The 20,029-nt window shown below is 38.7% G+C and overlaps 5 protein-coding genes across 6 annotated transcripts; 3 read left to right on the plus strand and 2 right to left on the minus strand.

Moving 5' to 3' along the window:
• The first annotated feature begins 804 nt into the window (after positions 1–804).
• LOC117630121 (serine/threonine-protein kinase STY13) lies at positions 805–4,512 on the plus strand. 2 transcript variants are annotated; one of them, XM_034362868.1, is made up of 6 exons: positions 805–1,658; positions 2,040–2,172; positions 2,344–2,539; positions 3,127–3,251; positions 3,661–3,819; positions 3,938–4,512. In XM_034362868.1, exons 1-6 carry the CDS (start codon positions 1,462–1,464, stop codon positions 4,223–4,225), a joined length of 1,098 nt encoding a protein of 365 aa, XP_034218759.1. In that variant the 5' UTR covers positions 805–1,461; the 3' UTR covers positions 4,226–4,512. The 2 variants fall into 2 exon arrangements, with proteins under 2 accessions (XP_034218759.1, XP_034218760.1); XM_034362869.1 differs by having other exon boundaries at positions 1,547–1,658; positions 2,069–2,172.
• Positions 4,513–4,700: 188 nt separating this feature from the next.
• LOC117630120 (pentatricopeptide repeat-containing protein At4g18840-like) lies at positions 4,701–6,497 on the plus strand. The gene has a single exon (XM_034362867.1). The coding sequence runs from the start codon at positions 4,741–4,743 to the stop codon at positions 6,352–6,354; it is 1,614 nt and encodes a 537-aa protein (XP_034218758.1). The 5' UTR covers positions 4,701–4,740; the 3' UTR covers positions 6,355–6,497.
• Positions 6,498–8,173: 1,676 nt separating this feature from the next.
• LOC117633034 (MACPF domain-containing protein CAD1-like) lies at positions 8,174–12,254 on the plus strand. The gene is made up of 7 exons (XM_034366705.1): positions 8,174–8,938; positions 9,732–9,970; positions 10,056–10,251; positions 10,362–10,439; positions 10,585–10,768; positions 10,879–11,042; positions 11,368–12,254. The coding sequence occupies exons 1-7, from the start codon at positions 8,681–8,683 to the stop codon at positions 11,983–11,985; spliced, it is 1,737 nt and encodes a 578-aa protein (XP_034222596.1). The 5' UTR covers positions 8,174–8,680; the 3' UTR covers positions 11,986–12,254.
• Positions 12,240–13,621, minus strand: LOC117633035 (expansin-A4-like). The gene is made up of 3 exons (XM_034366706.1): positions 13,403–13,621; positions 12,917–13,235; positions 12,240–12,677 (listed from the first exon to the last, which is right to left on the minus strand). Exons 1-3 carry the CDS (start codon positions 13,551–13,553, stop codon positions 12,374–12,376), a joined length of 774 nt encoding a protein of 257 aa, XP_034222597.1. The 5' UTR covers positions 13,554–13,621; the 3' UTR covers positions 12,240–12,373.
• Positions 13,622–18,093: 4,472 nt separating this feature from the next.
• LOC117632083 (palmitoyl-monogalactosyldiacylglycerol delta-7 desaturase, chloroplastic-like) lies at positions 18,094–19,529 on the minus strand. Its single transcript, XM_034365472.1, has 5 exons — positions 19,251–19,529; positions 19,031–19,171; positions 18,803–18,946; positions 18,582–18,688; positions 18,094–18,495 (listed from the first exon to the last, which is right to left on the minus strand). The coding sequence occupies exons 1-5, from the start codon at positions 19,527–19,529 to the stop codon at positions 18,228–18,230; spliced, it is 939 nt and encodes a 312-aa protein (XP_034221363.1). The 3' UTR covers positions 18,094–18,227.
• Between the last annotated feature and the right edge of the window lie 500 nt (positions 19,530–20,029).

Here is a 20,029-nt window from a genome sequence, read left to right on the forward strand (position 1 = left end):
ATATTCTAATACATAATAAAACTAATGAACGTTGATAAATAAATAAAAGTAAACTAATGAACCCATCTAAGTACAAGTAAATTCTACCTAACAAAAAAAAAAAAAAAAAAAAAAAAAAAAAAAAACCTCGTGTGTCAAAGCAAAGAAAAACATGACAATTTATAGTGGCCGCCCCTCCTCATCAAGCTGAAAAGATTGGCATTAAAAACGAAAATGGACACTTTTGAGTTCATGCAAATTTGGAGAAATATCAACATCCGCATTAGATACACAAATACTCCAACTGACTTTATAATAAAATAAAATAAATAAATAAATTGTCTCCCTCATTCATTAATTTAATAATTATAACGAAATTAAAAGATTGAATGGATAAAAAAGGATTGTCCTAACTCCTAACTTCCTTCCTAACTCTCAAGCAATGAGCACGAGGCAGAAAAAGCTGACCGGCTTTCAACCCAAAGCCAAAATCGAGCTGAGCCGAGCCGAATACGTTTTGTCGCTATACGATTTCTCGACCAAGAATGTCCAAATCGGCTGATGCCACGACTGAAGCGAGCAAACCTTGTTTATGTGCTCTCCACTTGGCGCTTCTCCATTGGCCATATCACTTTCTGCTTTTGGAAGAAAAAGAAAATGAAAAATTTGCTCTCAACTTTTAAACTTTAAACCCTCCGTCGGAACAGACTCTCGGAATTTTATCTTTCATCGGAGCGCCTCTGTTTCCTCTTCAGTGGGTAGAGAGAGAAAAAAGCGCGATTTCTAGAGAGAGAAAGAAAGCGGGCTCAGAGGCACAGAGAGAGGCTCGTGCTTTCTAGGGTTAGGTTTCCTTTTCTATGTAGAAGTTTAAAAAGAAAAAGAAAAAGAAGCTCCGAGCTTAATTAGACGTTAAAGGCAGCGATTCTAGCTTTATTGTTATTCATTATTATTAAATTTCTTTTCTTGGATGAATTTTCTCGGGAGAATTTAGCGTCGACTGTAAGTTGCTTTTGTGTTGTGTTTATCTGGTTTCCTTGGCTGTAAATTCCTTTTATAAGCCGACGAGGCTTCCAGCTCAAGCAAAGTTGTTCATAAAAGTTTGACAAGAGAGTTCATTTTCGCAATTTATATTCGGAAACAAAAAGAAAAGCCTTGCCATCGGTCAGAAAATTGACTCCTTTTCTTTCCAACAATTTTACTTTTTTCTTTCCTTTTATACTATAAATTCGTGAAGTAGTGCTGGTGGAAGTAGAAGAATCTTCTCTGAATGTTTAGTCTGGATAAGAAAGCTTCAGTCTTGATAGGAATTGGGTTTTTCTGTGATGGTGGTTTGAGGGATGCTATGGAAATTGAAGCAAATGTTCACTGAAGCTTGATGAAGAGCCGGAGTATCGGATTGGGATAATGTCAATTGTGTGATTAAGCATCGTGGAAAGGAAGGGGTTGAAATGAGGAATTCGGGTATCATTTGAGAGTTTCAGCATGAATTGCAGCGTGAACAACGGAGGAAGAGGAGAGAGGGCACATGAGCAAACGGTTTTGCGAAGGTCGGTGGAGGTTGAACCGATATTGGTCCCGCAGCAGCTGACGATCGATGAGAACTTGCTGGTTGACCCGAATTTGTTGTTTATCGGGTCAAAAATCGGGGAAGGAGCACATGGGAAAGTTTATGAAGGAAGGTCAGTCTCAATTCCTTGTCAGTCAACTATTTATGCTCAACTTAGTTGCTCTTTGCTTGCTTGGTGTGATTAAGTAAAGAATGTATTTTTAATTCGTTGTATACTGTATGAATTATTTTCATGTAACATTTGTTCTGGTAAGGATATGCTTGTACGGTTCTTTAGGAACACATTTCAATCCTGTACTTGGATGAATAGGAGGAGGAATCTTTATTATTAGCTGATAAGTGGTTTTTGTTTGTAAACTAGAGGGAGTTACTAGTTGGTTGCCATTACATGAACTGTGCCATTTTGTTATTGCACGGAGTGTTTATGAGTAGTTTGTCTGTTGTCTAGTGTACTGTGTACTAGTTATGTACGTCTAGTCTAATGATTTTCCAGGTACCGTGATCGAATTGTTGCTATCAAAGTCCTCCATCGTGGGAGTACTTCTGAAGAAAGAGCTGCACTTGAGAGTCGTTTTGCTCGTGAAGTTAATATGATGTCTAGGGTAAAACATGAAAATCTTGTCAAGGTAAGTGCTGTGATTAAAGATGTACTCTCTAGTTCTTTTTATTTAAGACATTTGAAATGGAAGTTTTATAAATGTATTCATGCCTGCTCTGCTTGAACTGTTGCAGGCCTTTGGCTTTCAAATTAATAATTTTACTGGATTCTGTAATTTTTTTTTTTTTGGTCTCGACAGTTTATTGGAGCTTGCAAGGATCCTCTAATGGTGATAGTTACTGAGCTATTACCCGGGATGTCACTCCGGAAGTACCTGATGAGTATTCGTCCAAATCCATTGGAACTCCATGTGGCAATTAAATTTGCTCTTGATATCGCTCATGCAATGGAATGTTTACATGCCAATGGGATTATCCATAGAGATCTGAAACCTGGTAACATTTTGAGCAGTACTTAACTACCGTATTTGGTACTGCTGGATAATGACAATAGAAGAGGGCTTGTTAATGCTTAATGAATTTATTGACATTTTTTTCAAAATTAACATTTGATGAAAACTCCAATACTTAAAAAGGGAATAATGTGCTCTAATTGTGTATCTCTGTTCAAAGTTCTGTTAAATAATTAGTGGAAATTGCAGCAGTGCTTGAGCCAGAAGTTTCCGTTGTTTGCTGTTATTTGTATGTTGTATTCTGCTCTTGCTAAGCTGTGCTTATCTAGTAGGCTGCAGACATGGCTTAAAGTTCTCTCCAAGTGGAATTATTCTTTCTGTTGGACTCTGCACTTAGTTCACAAGATTGCTTTCATGTGATCAGTTTATACTATCCTAGGACCAACATTTTGAAATAAAAAATGGTAAAAGAAGGCAGCTTCACTTGCAAAACAAGGCTGTACTTTTTGTCTTAGGTGTTTGTCCATTTATTTTTCAGTTGGGGCCTGTGGTGGTGTTTTTTTCATTTAATCTTTACTCTGAAAATTATTAGGTTTCGCTCTTTAACAATACATATGATGTCTATTGTAGACAATTTATTGCTTACGGAAAATCAGAAACATGTAAAGCTTGCGGATTTTGGTCTTGCAAGAGAAGAAAGCGTGACAGAGATGATGACAGCAGAAACTGGGACTTACCGTTGGATGGCTCCAGAGGTTTGTCAACATGTTTAATTATTTTCAGTCTTTCAGCTATCTGGGGTCTTTCGATGTTCTTGAAATTGGAAGTAGTACATCTTTTTATTTTGGAAAAGTTTCATGGTTGTTTGAGTTGACTGCAGAACGACAAGCTATTACTCTCTTTCTGGCTTTTGAATGAATTCTGTATCTATGATAGATAGAATTGGAGATGATGTATGAGGGGGTTGAACTGGTTACTATAAGCCCCAAGTAATGTTAAAACACTAATTGGGTGCCAATCTTGAAGCCTTATGCACTAATTTGGGTTACTTTGGTTGGTTTTTGTTTCTGAATGTGCTTGAAAGTTTATTTGATCTGCTTCTAACGTATTTTACTATTCCTGCACAATTGTTAGTTCCCTTTGACCAACTATTAGCATTTGCAGCTGTATAGCACTGTGACCTTACGTCAGGGAGAGAAGAAGCATTACAATAACAAGGTTGATGTATATAGCTTTGGGATTGTCTTATGGGAATTATTGACCAACCGCATGCCCTTTGAAGGCATGTCCAATTTGCAGGCTGCTTATGCTGCTGCTTTCAAGGTGCAACAACTAAATCTGTTATTGCTGTTAATACATTTGGCTATTATGCGGAGTCTGATATAAGAAACAATACCTCTATTTATGTTGCTTACTCTTATATTGTTATCCGAGAATGCAGCAAGAGAGGCCTCGACTTCCGGAGGATATATCCCCTGATCTTGCCTTTGTCATCCAGTCATGTTGGGTTGAAGACCCTAATTTAAGGCCTACCTTCAGCCAGATCATCCGCATGCTCAACTCATTCCTCTTCAAACTCTCACCACCCTCACCGCCTATACCAGATACTGACACCAACGAAGCAGCAGCAAGTAATGGTACCATGAGTGAATTATCTGTTCGGACAAGAGGGAAGTTTGCTTTCCTTAGGCAACTGTTCAATGCTAAGAGGACCAAGAACTCACAATGAGCAGTCAAATTTTTTTGGAAACCATCAATTTGTTCCAACTGGGGGAACAGTCTTGCGATAGTGGATACAATTTTTAGCGAATTTATGATTGATTACCTTAAAAGATGATGGTGAATGCAAAGGATGAGAAAATGCTGGAAAAAAATTGGTGCTGATGGGGTAACTCATCAGGAAAATAAATAGATAAATTGAGGATGGTTCTCATTGTGTAGGTGACCTATTGTAAAGGAGAGATACATGGTTTTGGACAATTTTCTGTTCTTATCAATGGAACCTTCCCTTTTTTAGCAAAATCATTTTCAGTATTTGGATTTCTAGGTGATGAAGTATCTGAATCCAGCCAAAGTGTTTTGTCTTTGCATTGCATCTGAATTCTGATCAAGATTTTCAATAATGGGTAAAATAGTCGTAACAGAACTTAAAACCATACGTCGTCGTTTTGAGTACCTAATTTCAATCCAATATATAGTGATGATCCAAATGAGCCATCAAGTTCAGAGCTTTCGGAATGGAAGATGTTGAGTGCGACTCTCGCCGTTTCCCACATACTTTCCAAGCTTCTTCAGCTTCAGCAACTCTCTTCCATGAAACAAGTCGAAGCAGCCCAAGGTTTCCTCACGAAAACAGGTCTCTTCTTTACTCACACATCCATTGTCGCAAAGCTCGTTGCTTTCGCATCACTGTCACCGCTAGGCTGCCTCGTGCACGCTCAAGCCCTGTTCGAAGAGACCACCATGGACGACCCCTTCACCTGCAACACCATGATCAGGGCTTACACCAACAGCGTCTTCCCCATCAAAGCTATACATATTTACAACCATATGCAGGAAACGAATGTTAGGTCTGATCATTTCACATACAATTTTGCGCTCAAGGCTTGTGCTAGAGTGATGAAACGTATGGAAGAAGATGAGGTGAAAGATTGTGGCTTTGTTATTGATCGTAAGGGAAGTGAAATTCATTGCCGGGTTTTGAAGTTGGGCTTTGATCGTGATTTGTATGTTCAGAATTCGTTGATTTTTGTGTATTCTCAGTGTGGGTCTGTGGAACTTGCCCGCTGTGTTTTCGACGAAATGACTGACAGAAGTGCTTCTTCTTGGAACATAATGTTAACAGCTTATGATCAGGTTGCCGATTTCGAATCCGCGGATTATCTGTTTCAGTCAATGCCTGAGAAGAATGTAGTCTCCTGGAATACTTTATTAGCAAGGCATGTTAGGTTGAGCAACATTGAGGCTGCAAAAATAGTCTTCCGAGAGATGCCTGTGAGGAATTCGGTTTCTTGGAATTCGATGATTGCTGGCTATGTTCAGGTTAGAGATTATGATGGAGCATTGAAGCTCTTCCGTGAAATGCAAATTGCTGAGGTGGAAGCTACTGAAGTTACGCTTATATCTATCTTGGGTGCTTGTGCTGAAACTGGTGCATTGGAGATTGGGAGGAAGATTCACGAGTCCTTGAACCTACAGCACCATAAGATTGAAGGGTATTTGGGTGTTGCCCTTGTAGATATGTATTCTAAATGTGGGAAATTGAGTTCAGCTTGGGAAGTGTTTGGTGAGCTGAAAATGAAACCTGTTGGCTGCTGGAATGCCATGATTGTGGGTTTGGGCGTCCATGGTTACTGCAATGAGGCTTTGGAATTGTTTGCGGCTATGGAAAGGCAGCTTGGTGAAGTTACACCAAACCGGATTACGTTTATTGGTGTTTTAATTGCTTGTAGCCGTAAGGGTTTGGTGGAAGAAGGACGCCGGTATTTCAATCAGATGGTTCAAGAATACAAGATTGTGCCTGATGAGAAGCATTATGGTTGCATGGTTGATATTCTCAGCAGATGGGGATTGTTAGACGAAGCGTTCGAGATGATCAAAGCTGTGCCCTCCGGGCCAAGCTCTTTGTTGTGGAGAACCTTGTTGGGTGCTTGTAGGGTACATGGAAACGTAGAATTGGCAGAGCAAAGCTTCCAGCAGCTTGCCAAATTGGAGCCTCTAAGGGATGCAGATTATGTTTTGTTGTCAAACATCTATGCTGAAGCAGAGAGATGGGATGATGTTGAGCGATTGAGGAATGAGATGATTTGTAAGGAAGTCCCAAAAACGCACGGCTTCAGCCATGTTGACATGAAATAATGGAAGCCATTCACTTGGTATGTATGTCATTTATGGATAATTTGTCAGCAAAACAAAACAAAATTGTAACAGATGTAATTTTACCAATAAAAAAATGCCGTTAGTAATATATTACTCAACTATCATCCTCATTGATGCGTGCATATTGGGGCTGGAACTTTAGTTTTCCTTGAGACACTGATAGATGGCAACTTGGCAAACTTGAAGTTGCTACTCAATGGTGGTCCAAGGACCACCTGATTATTTCCCTTGAAAATTTGACCTTGTCATAGCAAGTGTCAGGTCTTCATGTCTTCATGTGGCTGCCCTAGCAGGCAATGGTGCTCTGCCTGCACATTGTGCGTGCGTGTTGGCGTGTGACCTTGGGGTCTTGAAAAGACTGATGAGAATAATGATGCTTGATCAATATCAACTCTTACTCTTTCATTAAAAAATATATATATATCAACTCTTACTCTGGTCTGAAGGGTGTCATTGATGTCACTATCTAATTTACTTTTCTGGCCGTAGACAAAGGTTCCACTTGTAAAAGGGTAATTTGAGGTTTCCCCACTGCAAAGTGCATGGCTCTTTTGTTTGCTTTTTATGGGTAAGATTTGTTGAATACAAAGAGATCTCAAATCCCGGATCTCAAAATTCTGTACATGCATACCATTTGCGGTAGGCAGTAAAGTCAGCTATTTGGATAGGTCTTGAACTTAGCTGAACTTATCTATTTGATTGAAAGCATTTCCTTTATATGGAAGAAACAAATGCAGCTTTTTCCAAGGAAAATACTAGAACCCAAAGTAGACCTTTGTCTTTTTGAGTTAGGGGAAGGCTTGCAAGTGTCAAATAGCTTAGCCTTTTTTAGATGTGCACACAATGCAAAGCCATACTATTTTGTTTTTATTTACCCAAAATTACTAGTTTTTGGCCTAATTCAGATAGAGAAATGCTAGCAACATTCTCTCTAACCTTCTCTTTTGGACATTCTCCCTTCTTCTCATAACAAGTGTCATTTTCCTTACACTTAAAACAATGTCATTAATGCATCACACAAGTTAGTTTTTGTTTTTCAAATTTACCCTTTTAAAATGTATTGGCTTTTATATTTCCTTCAATTTTATTCAAATTTTGTTACGACTTTTTTAGCACTTATTAAAAATTAAATAAGAAAAACGTCATTTTTTAGAATTTACAAAAAAAAAAAAAATTTGTTACATGACATTGTTATCATATTTTTTTTGTTTTTAACAAAACACACAGTTCTCTTTGGAAAAAAAAATTTAAAAACTTCAGTTTTTATTTTCTTATTTAATTTTTTAACAAGGTGATAAGAAAGTTGTAAAAAAAATTAGCTTGTTATTAAAATAAATTAATACATTTAATAAGGGTAAACTTGAAAAACAAAAATTAGTTTGTGTGATGTATTAATGACATTGTTTTAAGTGTAAGGAAAGTAATACTTGTCATGAAAAGAAGATCAAAAGAGAAAATTAAAAAGAAAGTTACTAGCACTCCCTATTCAGATAACCCAGATTCTGAGTATCAGTTTAGTTGGCAACGGCAACTTTTTAGTTTGAATTGTATCCGACATTTTTGAGTCGTGGAGAGATTTTCGTGAGGAGGACGCCGAGGAAAGGGGAAAATAAAAAAGTTGAAACCAATAGTTGAGCTCCAATCCCATAGGTCTCTGTCCTACCTGACCAAATCAAAGTCTAACACGACTGTTTTGCCGACTTTCTCAGAACCGTCTGATCAAATCAGAGATGCACGTGTCAAAGCAAACGTTAAGGTCGAGGAAAATGCACTCACACATTTATGTGAGAAAACAAATACTTGAAGTCAATGCCCTCTGTTGTTAACTCGCAAAGTGGTAGAAAGTACACGGTAGAGAGCAAAATTTACAGAGAGAATTGTGGAGAGACACACAGAAAGAGAATGAAAAATTGGATAATTTTTCCATGGATTTGAGATCTAGAGGAGGAGATAGAGCTTCAGCTTCGTGAATATATCAATTTAAAGATTTTTCGTAGTCAACTTAGAAGAACACAGAGAGAGAGAGAGAGAGAGAGAGAGAGAGAGAGAGAAGAGTCTGCTGAAGAACCAGTCTTGAGCTTCCTTGAGAAAATGGTTGAACAGAGAAATCTTCAAAAACCCAATACTCAAAACGTTATGATTATCCAATTGCTTGTGGGTTTCCGGGAAAGTTTCCAGCTTGGTTCTTCTAATTGAGCTCAACAACCCGAATAGGGAACTGGGTTTTGGATTTGGGTCAGTTTTCCTAGCTGTCTCTGCTTCTGATCAGAGAAAAGTGAGGTGTTCCACAGTATTCTGATGAGAAATGGGAGAAAATGCAGCAGCTTTGCATACAGCTGTGAACTCCGTACAGGCATTAGGAAGAGGCTTCGACGTGAACTTCGATACAAGGTTGCTCTACTGTAAGGGAGTGGCAGGGTCTAGGATACTAGAGCTTGATGAGGAGCACACTAAGGATCTCTGCCTTTATGATGATATAATTGTGCCAAATGTTTCTAAGGACATCAAGCAGTCTCAGGAATCCATGGGGCGTCAGAGTTCTGGAGTCTGCAGCTTCCATGAGGTATGCTTATTAGCTTATGTTAGCCTTTTGTTATTGTACTTTCTTTGAGGGTTTAGTGGATGTCTGCATGTTGTAGGTGCATTAAGGTTTGGGGTTAGGAGTTTGTGAATTAAGTTTAGATTGCAAACAGCTTACTATGCTGAGATTGTGGTGAAAGTGGATAAGTGTTGAACTAATGAGATTGATGTTCATTGAGAAATATGTCATGAAATTGAATAATCAGCAATGAAGAGTTGCAGCAAACTAATTGAAACTTCTTAGGTTTTTTTTATAAAAATTATCGGACCCATTTAATTTGAAGGAGTGGAAATTATTCAGCTCCAAATGCCTCCACCTCTGTGTTTTGTGTTCTTCGTTGTTTCATATGTGATGGACAAGTTTTTATAACCTTGCGCCCATAATAGATAAAACATTGTCTACTTCCTTTTGAAAATGTATTGAACTAGAAAATGTTCAAGCACCGCTTGTTAGTTACTTGTTTGAGCTAGTTTACCAGCCAAACTCGGGATCAAATTCTAAGTTTAATTAGGAAAATAAAGCTTGCACACAAGAGTAGCATCTTTGATTGTTTGAGTGGTATTGAGGCATTCGTGATTATGATCAAGAACATTTGTGGTCCGTTGCATTTTTTTAAGAGGCTGTGACTGCCTCTAAATCTGTGTGTGTATAAAGAGAGAGGGAGAACCCCTCTTAAAAGAATTGATTAGCTTAAAGCATAATGTAGAGAACGAACAGCATAATACTTTCAATGCATGAAGTTATTTAATATATTCCTCATGGCGAATGATTGCAGATGGTTGAGTATTTTAATCAAAAGTCTAATGCATCTGGAGGCTTTCCTCTTGGGAGTTTCAACTTTGCATTTAGCTTCACTGGTTCAAAGCACATTGATGCTGCAGCCACGAAGACCCTTTCTGTGGATGGATTTTATATTCCACTTGCTAAGGTCCAGCTTTTCAAAACACCACTAGTGTTGCAGGAAAATGTGAAACAGGCTGTCCCGACTAATTGGGATCCAACATCTTTGGCAAGGTATGAATAGGTAGATCTTTGGTGAAAAAATAGTGAAAAAATAGTTTTAAATGCTCCCTAATTGTTGGCTACTCTTTCTTGACAGCTTTATTGAAAATTTTGGGACCCATGTCATCACATCTGTAACAATTGGTGGAAAAGATGTAATTTATGTCAAACAACACCAGTCATCTCCTTTGTCTACAATGGAGATCAAAAACTATGTCCAGGATATTGGAACTCAGAGGTTCTCAGACACAGAAAGCAATAGAAGTTCAGGTCAAATGAAATTCAATGATAAGGCTAGTTCTGCTTTGTTTCTTTTCCTTGTCATTATTTAATATAGCTTCCTTTTTTTAAAAAACTTGAAATCTAATTTCTAATTATCATTTTTTTAAAATATATGTTTCAGGGTGTTGATTCTGGTTTATATAACAGTCAAGGGATATACCCTCAGCCCACTACTGCACCATATCTTGCTGGGAAAGAAGTATGTTACAAGTATTTATCATTTGTATACGTATTGCACTTAATGATTTTTGTTTATTCATTTATTTTTTCTTCTTTGAACGTTTAATTTCATTTTCCCAAGTTGTGATACTTACTATATGTGATTTCTCATTACCTTGGATCAGGATGTCACAGTCATTTTCAGAAGAAGGGGAGGGGACGATCTGGAGCAAAACCACACCCGATGGGCAAGAACTGTCCGGTCCTCTCCAGATGTAATCGAGATGACATTTTTCCCGATAACAGCTCTCCTAGAAGGGGTAACTGGAAAGGAACACCTTACTCGAGCGATTGGTCTTTATCTTGAATGTAAGACAACCAAATCCTCCTAGATGGATTATAGTTTTTTTTTTCCTGTAATGTGCTCTATTATTAGCCATAAGGTAATTCTGCTAACTGTTTTGAAATTCTTCTTGCAGATAAGCCTCCAATAGAAGAGCTGAGATATTTCCTAGAGTTTCAAATTTCTCGAATATGGGCTCCTGTATATGACAGGAATCTGGTCCCCCAAAGAAAAGAACCTGTTTGTCCATCCTTGCAATTCAGCATAATGGGGCAAAAACTTTATGTCAGCCAAGAACAGGTAAGGAATTTTTCTAGTAATCAATCTCTCCTCACTAAGAACAGGCAAGGACTTTTTTTAGCAACTTAATTGTCATGATAAAAACATAAATGCTTATAATTTAATTCCTCAAATGTAAAACACAATAGTCATGTCCTTGAGATGTCTAAATAGCCCTTAAGAAACTGATGAAGGATACTTAACTAGATGACCCATTTGTTAATTTCGTGATCTCTCGTTCTGAGTTTGATTCGTGATTTAATGACATAGTGATAGTCCGTCCAAATTACAAATTGTCATAGGTGATTTCATCTAATCCTTTTCAACAAAATTTTGCTACACACAGGTAACTGTTGGACGGAAGCCAGTGACAGGTGTACAGTTATGTCTAGAAGGAAGCAAGCAGAATCGACTTTGTATCCATCTTCAACACTTAGCATCTCTTCCAAAGATCCTTCTACCATATTGGGACACCCATGTCGCAATTGGTGCTCCCAAGTGGCAAGGACCCGAGGAGCAAGATAGCCGATGGTTCGAGCCAGTGAAATGGAAAAACTTCTCTCATGTGAGCACTGCACCTATTGAGAACCCCGAGACCTTCATAGGTGACCTCTCTGGTGTCTACATAGTCACTGGAGCACAGCTTGGAGTGTGGGATTTTGGATCAAGAAATGTTTTGTACATGAAGCTTTTATATTCTAGGCTACCAGGCTGCACTATACGAAGATCCTTGTGGGATCATACCCCAAAAGAAAAGTCAAAGAAACTGACGTCCACCAGTGACTCAAGTTCAGGTTCAAGAGAAAATGTTGCGGGAAACAAGTTGGTGAAGTTTGTGGACATGTCCGAGATGAGCAAGGGGCCGCAAGATGATCCAGGTCATTGGTTGGTTACGGGTGGAAAGCTTGGTGTGGAGAAAGGAAAAATTGTTTTGAGAGTGAAATACTCGTTGCTAAATTATTGAGTCTATACATTTGCATGATTGATGTGCAGTGGTGGTTTTTGTTAGGGAAGAGGCAGTGTCTTTTGATGTTCATCCTGCAATGTAACCTTTGGCTGTGTGATGGACCGAATGAGAAGAGGATGTGTCTTTGGGTTGTTTTAGAGTGTGAGTAGATACTGCCTCTTGAAATATGTTTGTAAGTAAAGTTTGATATGTTCGAGTTGATTTGATGAAAGAAACCATGCTGTAGAGCACTTGTTTCCTTCATTTCCACGGATCATAATTAACTTCATTGATTTTACTTACATTATAATTTTATTTTACAAAATCAAAGATGCAAACTGCAAAGCAGTTTTATGCATGATTTATGAACAAGTCTATGTATAAGTAATTCTTGTCCACAGATTATCTAAAATTGACCACCTTCAAAGGTCTGTCCAAATTTCCAACCAGCAGGCACGACACTGGAGCTGGTGAGTGTGAGTCCATCGCTAGCGGTGACTTTAAAGGAGAGGCTTTGGCCATTGAGGTAGGAGTTGCTCTGCCAATTTTGGCCCCAGTTTCTTGACATTGGCAGCCACCCTGTTTTAGACCCCTTGATCGATACTGCTCTCACATCCCCTGCACCCCCAACATTTGTTATCAACACCAAGTTGAAGTATGAGTGACCATTCATGGTGAACCTTATGCCTCCTTTCTTCACACATGGAACCCTAAAACAAGAAAATTACAACTAGGTAAGCAACACAAATATCTCCCTAACCAATTACATCTAATTAAGTTTACGACGCGAATTTTCATTTCTCAGACAATCTAGTATGTTATGTTGTCAGACTGTCAATCTAATCGTTAATCTGATGAGACAAAATTTAGTATAGTTGTATCTCAAGATTCACAACTTAACAACATAACATATGTACCATCCATGATTTTTGGAACTAAGATATGTTACCTTTTGAAGAGTACGGGGACAATTCCGGCACGATAGGCTGCAATGTGCAAGAAAGCAGGCTCAGCCAAATCGAAGTGTTGAAGAGGAGGATTGCACCACCCACCATTGTCATTGGACAAAGCGTTATTAGGAGGACAGAAGTTGGTGGCTGTGATAGTGATGCCACCAGGGAGGCACCATTTGGGGTCACTCTCATGGTTGCATCTTAATTGATAACATGCCCCGCAGCTCAAACCATTGTTGAACAGAGCAGTGCTTAGAGCTGCTGTGCTAGTTCCGTAGCCTTGGCTGTACAAGTTTCCGTAACCACATGCCCCTCCTACAAAATATTATACTCACCAATTTATAAATTATAATAATTCGAAATTTGAATAAATGAAAAACTGTCACGATCATATCACGAACAAATTTAGTGAGTGTAGAAGTGCTCATTTCGGATCGTGAAACTAATTAAACCAGTATCAATCATTTTAATTTCTAGCTTACCCATTGTGCCAGAAGAATCACTGCCACCATAAAATGTTGCATGGGCAGTTTGCCATTCACCACCATATCTGCCAATGCCATGTGTGGCTTGAAGACTTAGATGGAGGATAAGCAAGAGAAATTGCAGGATGTTCATTGCTTTCATAGCCATTGTTCAATTATCTGATTCAATTTGTGTGCCTGAGAGAGAGAGAGAGAGAGAGAGAGAGAGAGAGAGAGTGTGTGTGTGTGTGAAAGGGAGGCTACATATATAGTAAAGGAAAAAAGAGTGAGAAATATTAGTCGAGCATTGAAATGAATAGTTTGGTTGGGTGCGGTTGTCACGTTGAGCCGACCTGGAATTGAACAACCAAACTAAATGGTTTTGATTCAAACTCGGTGACCAATCACCATCTGATCAAAATATTAACATAAACACATGCAAAATGTTATATGTTGGGCCCTCCTTCCTTGATCTGGTCTTCTTTGGACCCAACTCTCCAACTCACTCGTGCTCTTATCTCTTTTTGCATAATTGCTTTGACTTTTGACTTGGGATTTAAATTTAAATTTTCCTTTCCTCTAAACCGACAAGCTCATAACTATTAAAGGCAAATGTCAACCCAAAAACACAAAGTTTAGATGATAATATAGTTTAATCATGTTTTGTTTAGGGTGGGGTGGGGGAGTTTGTGAAAAGTAAGAAGAATCACGAGAGTAAGAAGAAACAATAAACTGACGTGTAGTGATTGTTGGAGGGTTGAAGTCACATGAATATGGATATGAGGGATAGATAATATAGATTGATTGGTTGACCTACTGGCCGTCCAACTAAGGGCTCTTGTTAGGAAGATGATGATATGTCCGGATTGACATGTACATTGTAGAAATGGAATTGAGATAGTAGTAAATTTCCTAAAATTGTCAGTTTTTTTTTTATAAAAAAAATAAATAAATTTATTTATCTGTGTAACTATTTTAATATGTCTGTAATTTTTGGACTTTTCAAGGTTTGTATGGTATAGTTGATCCCATTGAAACTCTCTTCATTTTTACGGAACGTTCAAAGGAATTTCAATTACCTTATTTTTAGAAAAATTTGCATAAATGCCACCTGAACTTTTAAGCATGTGCGAGATTACCACTTAAATTTTTAATTTTCATTATTAACCACCTAAATTTTATAAAATGTAGCAATTACCATCTACGCGTAACTCCGTTAAAATTTCTATTAATTTAAATTACCGTTTATAAAGAAATCAATTAAATATTGCTGAATTGTTATTGATTTGCAAAGTTTGCCCTGTTGTTTGTGACAGGACCCGAATCAAATTTCGCTTTGGAATTCGAGTCGAATCCTGTGCGTGTCCGACACTTGGCAAATGTCGGGCACAAAAGACCTATTTGCCCTTTTTCTTAAAATTTTGACCTTGACTTCTACCGAAATTTCGGCAGAGTCTCCCCTGTAATTTGCTCAATCCCAAAATTTTCACCTGTCAGAATGAGCAAAATATCTACACAACCAACTGCCAACACTTCAATAAATATGCCAAAAGTTCCATTCTCGCTTTAGGGCAATATATCAGAGCAATTTTGATAGTTTACGGATCACTTAATTGTTTTACATACCAACACTTTTGAACCAGAAGGCGCGGAAGTCACGATGGCCCGGTGGTGGATGTCTTGTGCACGCTACAGCCTGGGGGCACAAAACAGTTGAAAGTGTGAGTGGACCAAAAATAAAGGTTCATAAAATATCTAAGAATATACTAACCCCCATTGTAAAAAAAATTAGTGAAGTAAATCTAATTACGTATTCTGCATTTAAAGCATACTAAACTCAAGGCATTATATGTAAATCATATTCGAACTCGATAATTCTCGCATAAAAGCAATGAAATCAGATACAGTTGAGTAAAACTGAATATCTAAACTATCTTTGAAACATATTAAAATCAACGCTGTTACATATTTATAGAAATATATGCAATCGCTTTCAAAAGCATTAAAACTTGCATGAAAGCATTGAAATCCAAATTCGCATAAACGCACTGAAATCAAACCTGTATAAAAGCAATGTACTCAAAACTTGAATCAAAGCACTGCAATCAATCAAAACTACCACTCGGATGTACCCCTGTAATTCCGTCAATTTTCCTGGCAGGTCTCGGCGACACACAGTCTATACGAGCCGCAAATCCTGGCAGGATACAGGGGACTATAGTCAGCTTGATCCGCTGGCAGGTCTCGGTGACACAAAGTCGACTCGAGCCGCTCTGGCAGGATTCAGGGGACGGTAGTCAGCCTGATCCGCAATCCTGGCAGGTCTCGGGAACACAAAGTCAGCCGAACCGCAAATCCTGGCAGGTCTCGGGACACCAAGTCTGCCGAGCTGCAAATCCTGGCACTCACTGTCAGAGCGTCCCCGAAACTCGTGAGGCAATGTCAAGTGCACTGACAAAACTGAAAAAATTAGACTGGATGTCCGTAGACATCGGTCCAACTGAGGGTAATCACCATAGCTGGGTACATGGTGGTTTAAAAAATATAATATTTTAGAAAAAGTCTGCTAAATAACTGCATTTCAGTAGATCTGAAATTAAACTGCTATTTCCTCTGGTAAAATTCTCAAACTCTGCTTTTTATCACTTTTTAGCATGCTCAACTAAGCAGCATAGGAATAAAAATACTTTACGGCATAAATCATGCTCGGAAAACATTCCATAAAACTTAATCAAGTTCAAATAATGAAATTTATTCATAGAAATGCATTTATAAAAACTCATTTATATAGAATCATATAAAATCATTTATATAAACTCATTTATATAAAATCATTTATACAACTCAATTATATAAAATCATTTATGGAAGTAAGTCCACTCACTCCTGGTCCGAGCTCGCTAGACCTCTTGACGGTCTCTCCTGCAGGCATGTCTGGTCCCGGGTGCCTGGGTAAACCATAATGAATGTTTAATTAATAAAACTGCTCGGTATAACTTTTTAAGTAAAACTCTGACCCCCGACTTCTAGAAGTGCGTGCACTAACTTTAAAGTCATTTTCCTGCCCACTTAGATATTTCAGATATTTACAATCGTCTGAAAAGACTCGAGACTTCATTAAGCGATAAACTTCCACCTTGGTCGAGACGGAACCCCGTGGGGTCCATGACCTCCAATGACCAATCTGAGAGTTGCTTTAAGTTCCTCACGTTTGAGGAACCATATCCTGCAAGTTTGGTCTGAAACTAACGATCGGATTGACCACGATCGTGATATCATACAATTTCCAAACCCTAGTCCCAGGGTTCGCGATTTCGGAGTATCCGGGACTCCGATTCACAATCCGTCGAATCCTACACGATCCTAAAATTATTTGGAACAACATATCCGAAATTGAGCGCGATCCAACGGTTCGGTAATATTGGACCCGGAAATCGCACAATATGGAAACTCCGTTCGGGGCTCAAACGGAATCCAAATTGAGATCCGTGAAATTCTACGCGCTCGTGAAAACATAAGGGTCGCAACAAGATACAGTGCCACTGCACTACCCTCACCCACGCACCCCAGCACGCGCCGGCGGCGATGGGTGTCTAAAGCGATTTCGGGTCGCCGGAAAAACTCAAAACCAAGGCTCCAAACTTCTATCCTAGGTAAAACACCCCATTTGGAGCCACTTTTGTTCGTGGACATACCCCGAAAAGTGGCCGGAAGTGGCCGAAAATGGAGGCCGAAAATCGACTGAAACTTCAATCTCAAAATCCGATGGCTACACTACAAATCGATCTAATCCGACCCAACAGGCAGCTAGAACAGATCGAGAGGTTCAAAATCCATACCTGGGTCGACGAAAATGGTTGCCGGAGGAGGGAGATCGACGGCGTTGAAGTTCGGGTGAGTTCCCGTCGCTTTTCTGCATTTTTCGGCCAGCACAGGCCGTGAAGCCGGCTGAAAAGGGTCGGGAAGGATAGGGGACTCGACGGCGGTTCCATCGCCACCGGTCCCGTGGCCGGTGGTGCCCTGAGGCGGCGCCAGCAAGGCGGGGCAGTTTCGTGCGAGAGGAGAGAGAGGGCTGGCTGGTTTTTATAGACCCAACTTTGAAATATTTACGGTTGTGCCACTGAGACTCTTTTGACCATAACTTTCTCGTTACAACTCTGATTCGGGCCAACTACGTGTCTATGAACTCGTTTCACCGTGCTCTACGCAATGGATCAAGCGGAATTGTCAAATTCCTTCTCGATCAAAAAGTCACCTTTTTCTTAATAAAATATTACGAGGGCTCGTAAAATAAAATATTCCTTAATTATGAATTTTTGGTTTGGGATATTACAGTTTGTGCAGTTGGAGAGAGAGAGAGAGAGAGAGAGAGAGAGAGAGTGGGGGGGAGGTTGGGGGATAACTAATTAGGTTGAATTCTGTTTTTTTTTTTTAATTCTAATAAATTGATGAAAATGTCCTTTAAAAAATATCACACGTTCAACATGTGATTTTATTTAATTGTAATTTTAGCGGAGTTACAATAGAAAATATATTGCTACACTTTGCAAAGTTCAGGTGATTAATAGTAAAAATTAGAAGTTCAAGTGGTAATCACACATATAACTAAAAATTCAGGTGACATTTATACAAATTTTTCTTATTTTTATTCACACGATGACATCATATATTGAATTGTATACATTATTACATTTTGCACATTGTCTTTACATTTTATTATAGCCTGACATACGTCGGCCATAACATATAATATTTGTTAATTATGATGAGATGAAAGCACATAGGAATTGAAGCTTTCTTTAAAAGAATGGTAAAATGTTTGGAGCATAAGTTTGAGCTTCCGTCATTCATTTTTGGCTTCGGTTTCAAGGTTTGTGTTGTTCACTTGTGTTTCAAGCTTTTCCTCGTTGAGTTTGTTGGATAAAGCTTTTCGTTTCTTCTGAGTCTCACTTGGGAGTTTCACATCTGTTGCCAAACCAACAATTTCAAGAAATCTTATTACATACCAAGTGACATCAACTTCCCACCATTCGAAGCCATGCCGAGCTGAGTATTGAAAAGCATGGTGGTTATTGTGCCAACCTTCTCCATGTGTAAGCAATCCAAATACCCTAAACATGCAATGACAAAATATTATTTGAATACACAAATACACAAATATCTACAATATTTGAGTGCATAAAAACTACAATATTACCAGTTGTTTCTAGACATATCACCAGTATCCCATACTTTCTTGCCCCATCTATGGCAAATTGAATTTAGTGCAAAAGTAGCATGGGCAAATAATGCCGCCCTCACACCCTGCAAACAAAGAAAACCAAACGTCGGTTCAAGGCTGAGCTAGAATTTTATTATTTTGCTCAACAAAGCTAGCACTTCACTAACAAAGAAAAACAACATTAGGAGCAATCTTACCAATCCCCAAGTTAAAAAGGGCATTCCTCCTAGGGCATATAGTAAAACTCCAAAAGCTATTGAGTGAAGCGGGTATGTGACATGAAGAAACCTATAGAACTTCTGCCTTTTTAAATCATCAACATTCTTTAGCCGTCCTTCATACTGCAAAAATCAACTTAGGTGTTAAAAAAATGTTACGTAGTGCATGTTGAGAGAGATAGAGAAAGAATGTGTTGTTTTCTATACACTTCCAAATCGAGAACGATAATCAAAGAGCCAACCAATGTGACTAAACCACAATCCTTTGATGGGGCTATGAGGGTCGTCCCACGTGTCAGTAAACTGGTGGTGATTCCTGTGTGTGCTCGCCCATTCAATTGGACTTCCCTGCAAACCAAAACCGTATATAAAAATTTATAAAAAATAAAGTGTTACAATTAAAACTTGTCACATTTGATTCACAGACCTGAACTGACAATACACCGCAATAGGCAAAGAAATATTCAAGCCATTTGGGAAGCTTAAAACTCCGGTGGGAAAGTTGCCTATGGTAAGATAGAGTGACACCTAGGCCTGTGAGATAATAGAGTGCCACGGCCAACCAAAATGCCCTCCAGTTGAAATGAAATGGCGCCAAAAGAACAAGGACATGCAAAGTGGAAAGGAAAACGATTGTGCCTATATCCACAAAGTTCCATTCCCTCCCCAAAAATTCAACCCTCGACTTCACCACCCAAGCTGGCATATGTGTCACACAGACTCTTAGTTCTGCTTCTTTAGCAAGTACCTTTGTCTGATCTGTTTATGAGAAGATGTTCGGGTATATATATAGTTATAGTTTTAAATGGATAATGAGTTTCTAGCTTCTTCGACCTCCTGAGCATTCATTTCCAAGCTAAAACTCTTAAACGAAGAATGTGGCTGGATTTCATGTGTGGGGGATGCATATTTCATTAATTAATTTAGTGGGGCATGATGTTTAAACAACTTTATCTTCATTCATTTGATATACATTGTTGGCTCATTTTCTGATAACTTAAATTTTTAGAGAGTGATAATCTAACATAATATCGTTGCAACTCCGATTTTATAGTCTTTGTTCTGTCTTTCTTTCGGACAGCCTTATTGACAGCTTAAACTTTTGGTCGAGTGGTAATCTACCAATCTCTTCATGAACAATATAAGAAGGGCCTTTTTGCATGTATTTGCTGGAGCTATAGCATTTGCCACGTCCCCAAATATGCG

This window comes from Prunus dulcis, chromosome 6 (assembly GCF_902201215.1).
Source record: "Prunus dulcis chromosome 6, ALMONDv2, whole genome shotgun sequence".
Classification (NCBI taxonomy): Eukaryota; Viridiplantae; Streptophyta; class Magnoliopsida; order Rosales; family Rosaceae; genus Prunus; species Prunus dulcis.

Bases quoted from the DNA above. Each gene is read 5' to 3' on its own strand.
- LOC117630121 (XM_034362868.1), top strand. From the start codon at position 1,462: ATGAATTGCAGCGTGAACAACGGAGGAAGAGGAGAGAGGGCACATGAG. The intron at 3,252-3,660 runs GTTTGTCAACAT...TAGCATTTGCAG, and splicing joins ACCGTTGGATGGCTCCAGAG to CTGTATAGCACTGTGACCTT. The intron at 3,820-3,937 runs GTGCAACAACTA...CCGAGAATGCAG, and splicing joins CTTATGCTGCTGCTTTCAAG to CAAGAGAGGCCTCGACTTCC.
- LOC117630120 (XM_034362867.1), top strand. From the start codon at position 4,741: ATGTTGAGTGCGACTCTCGCCGTTTCCCACATACTTTCCAAGCTTCTT.
- LOC117633034 (XM_034366705.1), top strand. From the start codon at position 8,681: ATGGGAGAAAATGCAGCAGCTTTGCATACAGCTGTGAACTCCGTACAG. The intron at 10,440-10,584 runs GTATGTTACAAG...ACCTTGGATCAG, and splicing joins CATATCTTGCTGGGAAAGAA to GATGTCACAGTCATTTTCAG. The intron at 11,043-11,367 runs GTAAGGAATTTT...TGCTACACACAG, and splicing joins TTTATGTCAGCCAAGAACAG to GTAACTGTTGGACGGAAGCC.
- LOC117633035 (XM_034366706.1), bottom strand. From the start codon at position 13,553: ATGGCTATGAAAGCAATGAACATCCTGCAATTTCTCTTGCTTATCCTC. The intron at 13,236-13,402 runs GTAAGCTAGAAA...AATATTTTGTAG, and splicing joins TGATTCTTCTGGCACAATGG to GAGGGGCATGTGGTTACGGA. The intron at 12,678-12,916 runs GTAACATATCTT...TTCTTGTTTTAG, and splicing joins GTCCCCGTACTCTTCAAAAG to GGTTCCATGTGTGAAGAAAG.
- LOC117632083 (XM_034365472.1), bottom strand. From the start codon at position 19,529: ATGCCAGCTTGGGTGGTGAAGTCGAGGGTTGAATTTTTGGGGAGGGAA. The intron at 18,947-19,030 runs GTATAGAAAACA...TGATTTTTGCAG, and splicing joins ATCGTTCTCGATTTGGAAGT to TATGAAGGACGGCTAAAGAA. The intron at 18,496-18,581 runs GTAATATTGTAG...TTGCATGTTTAG, and splicing joins GATATGTCTAGAAACAACTG to GGTATTTGGATTGCTTACAC.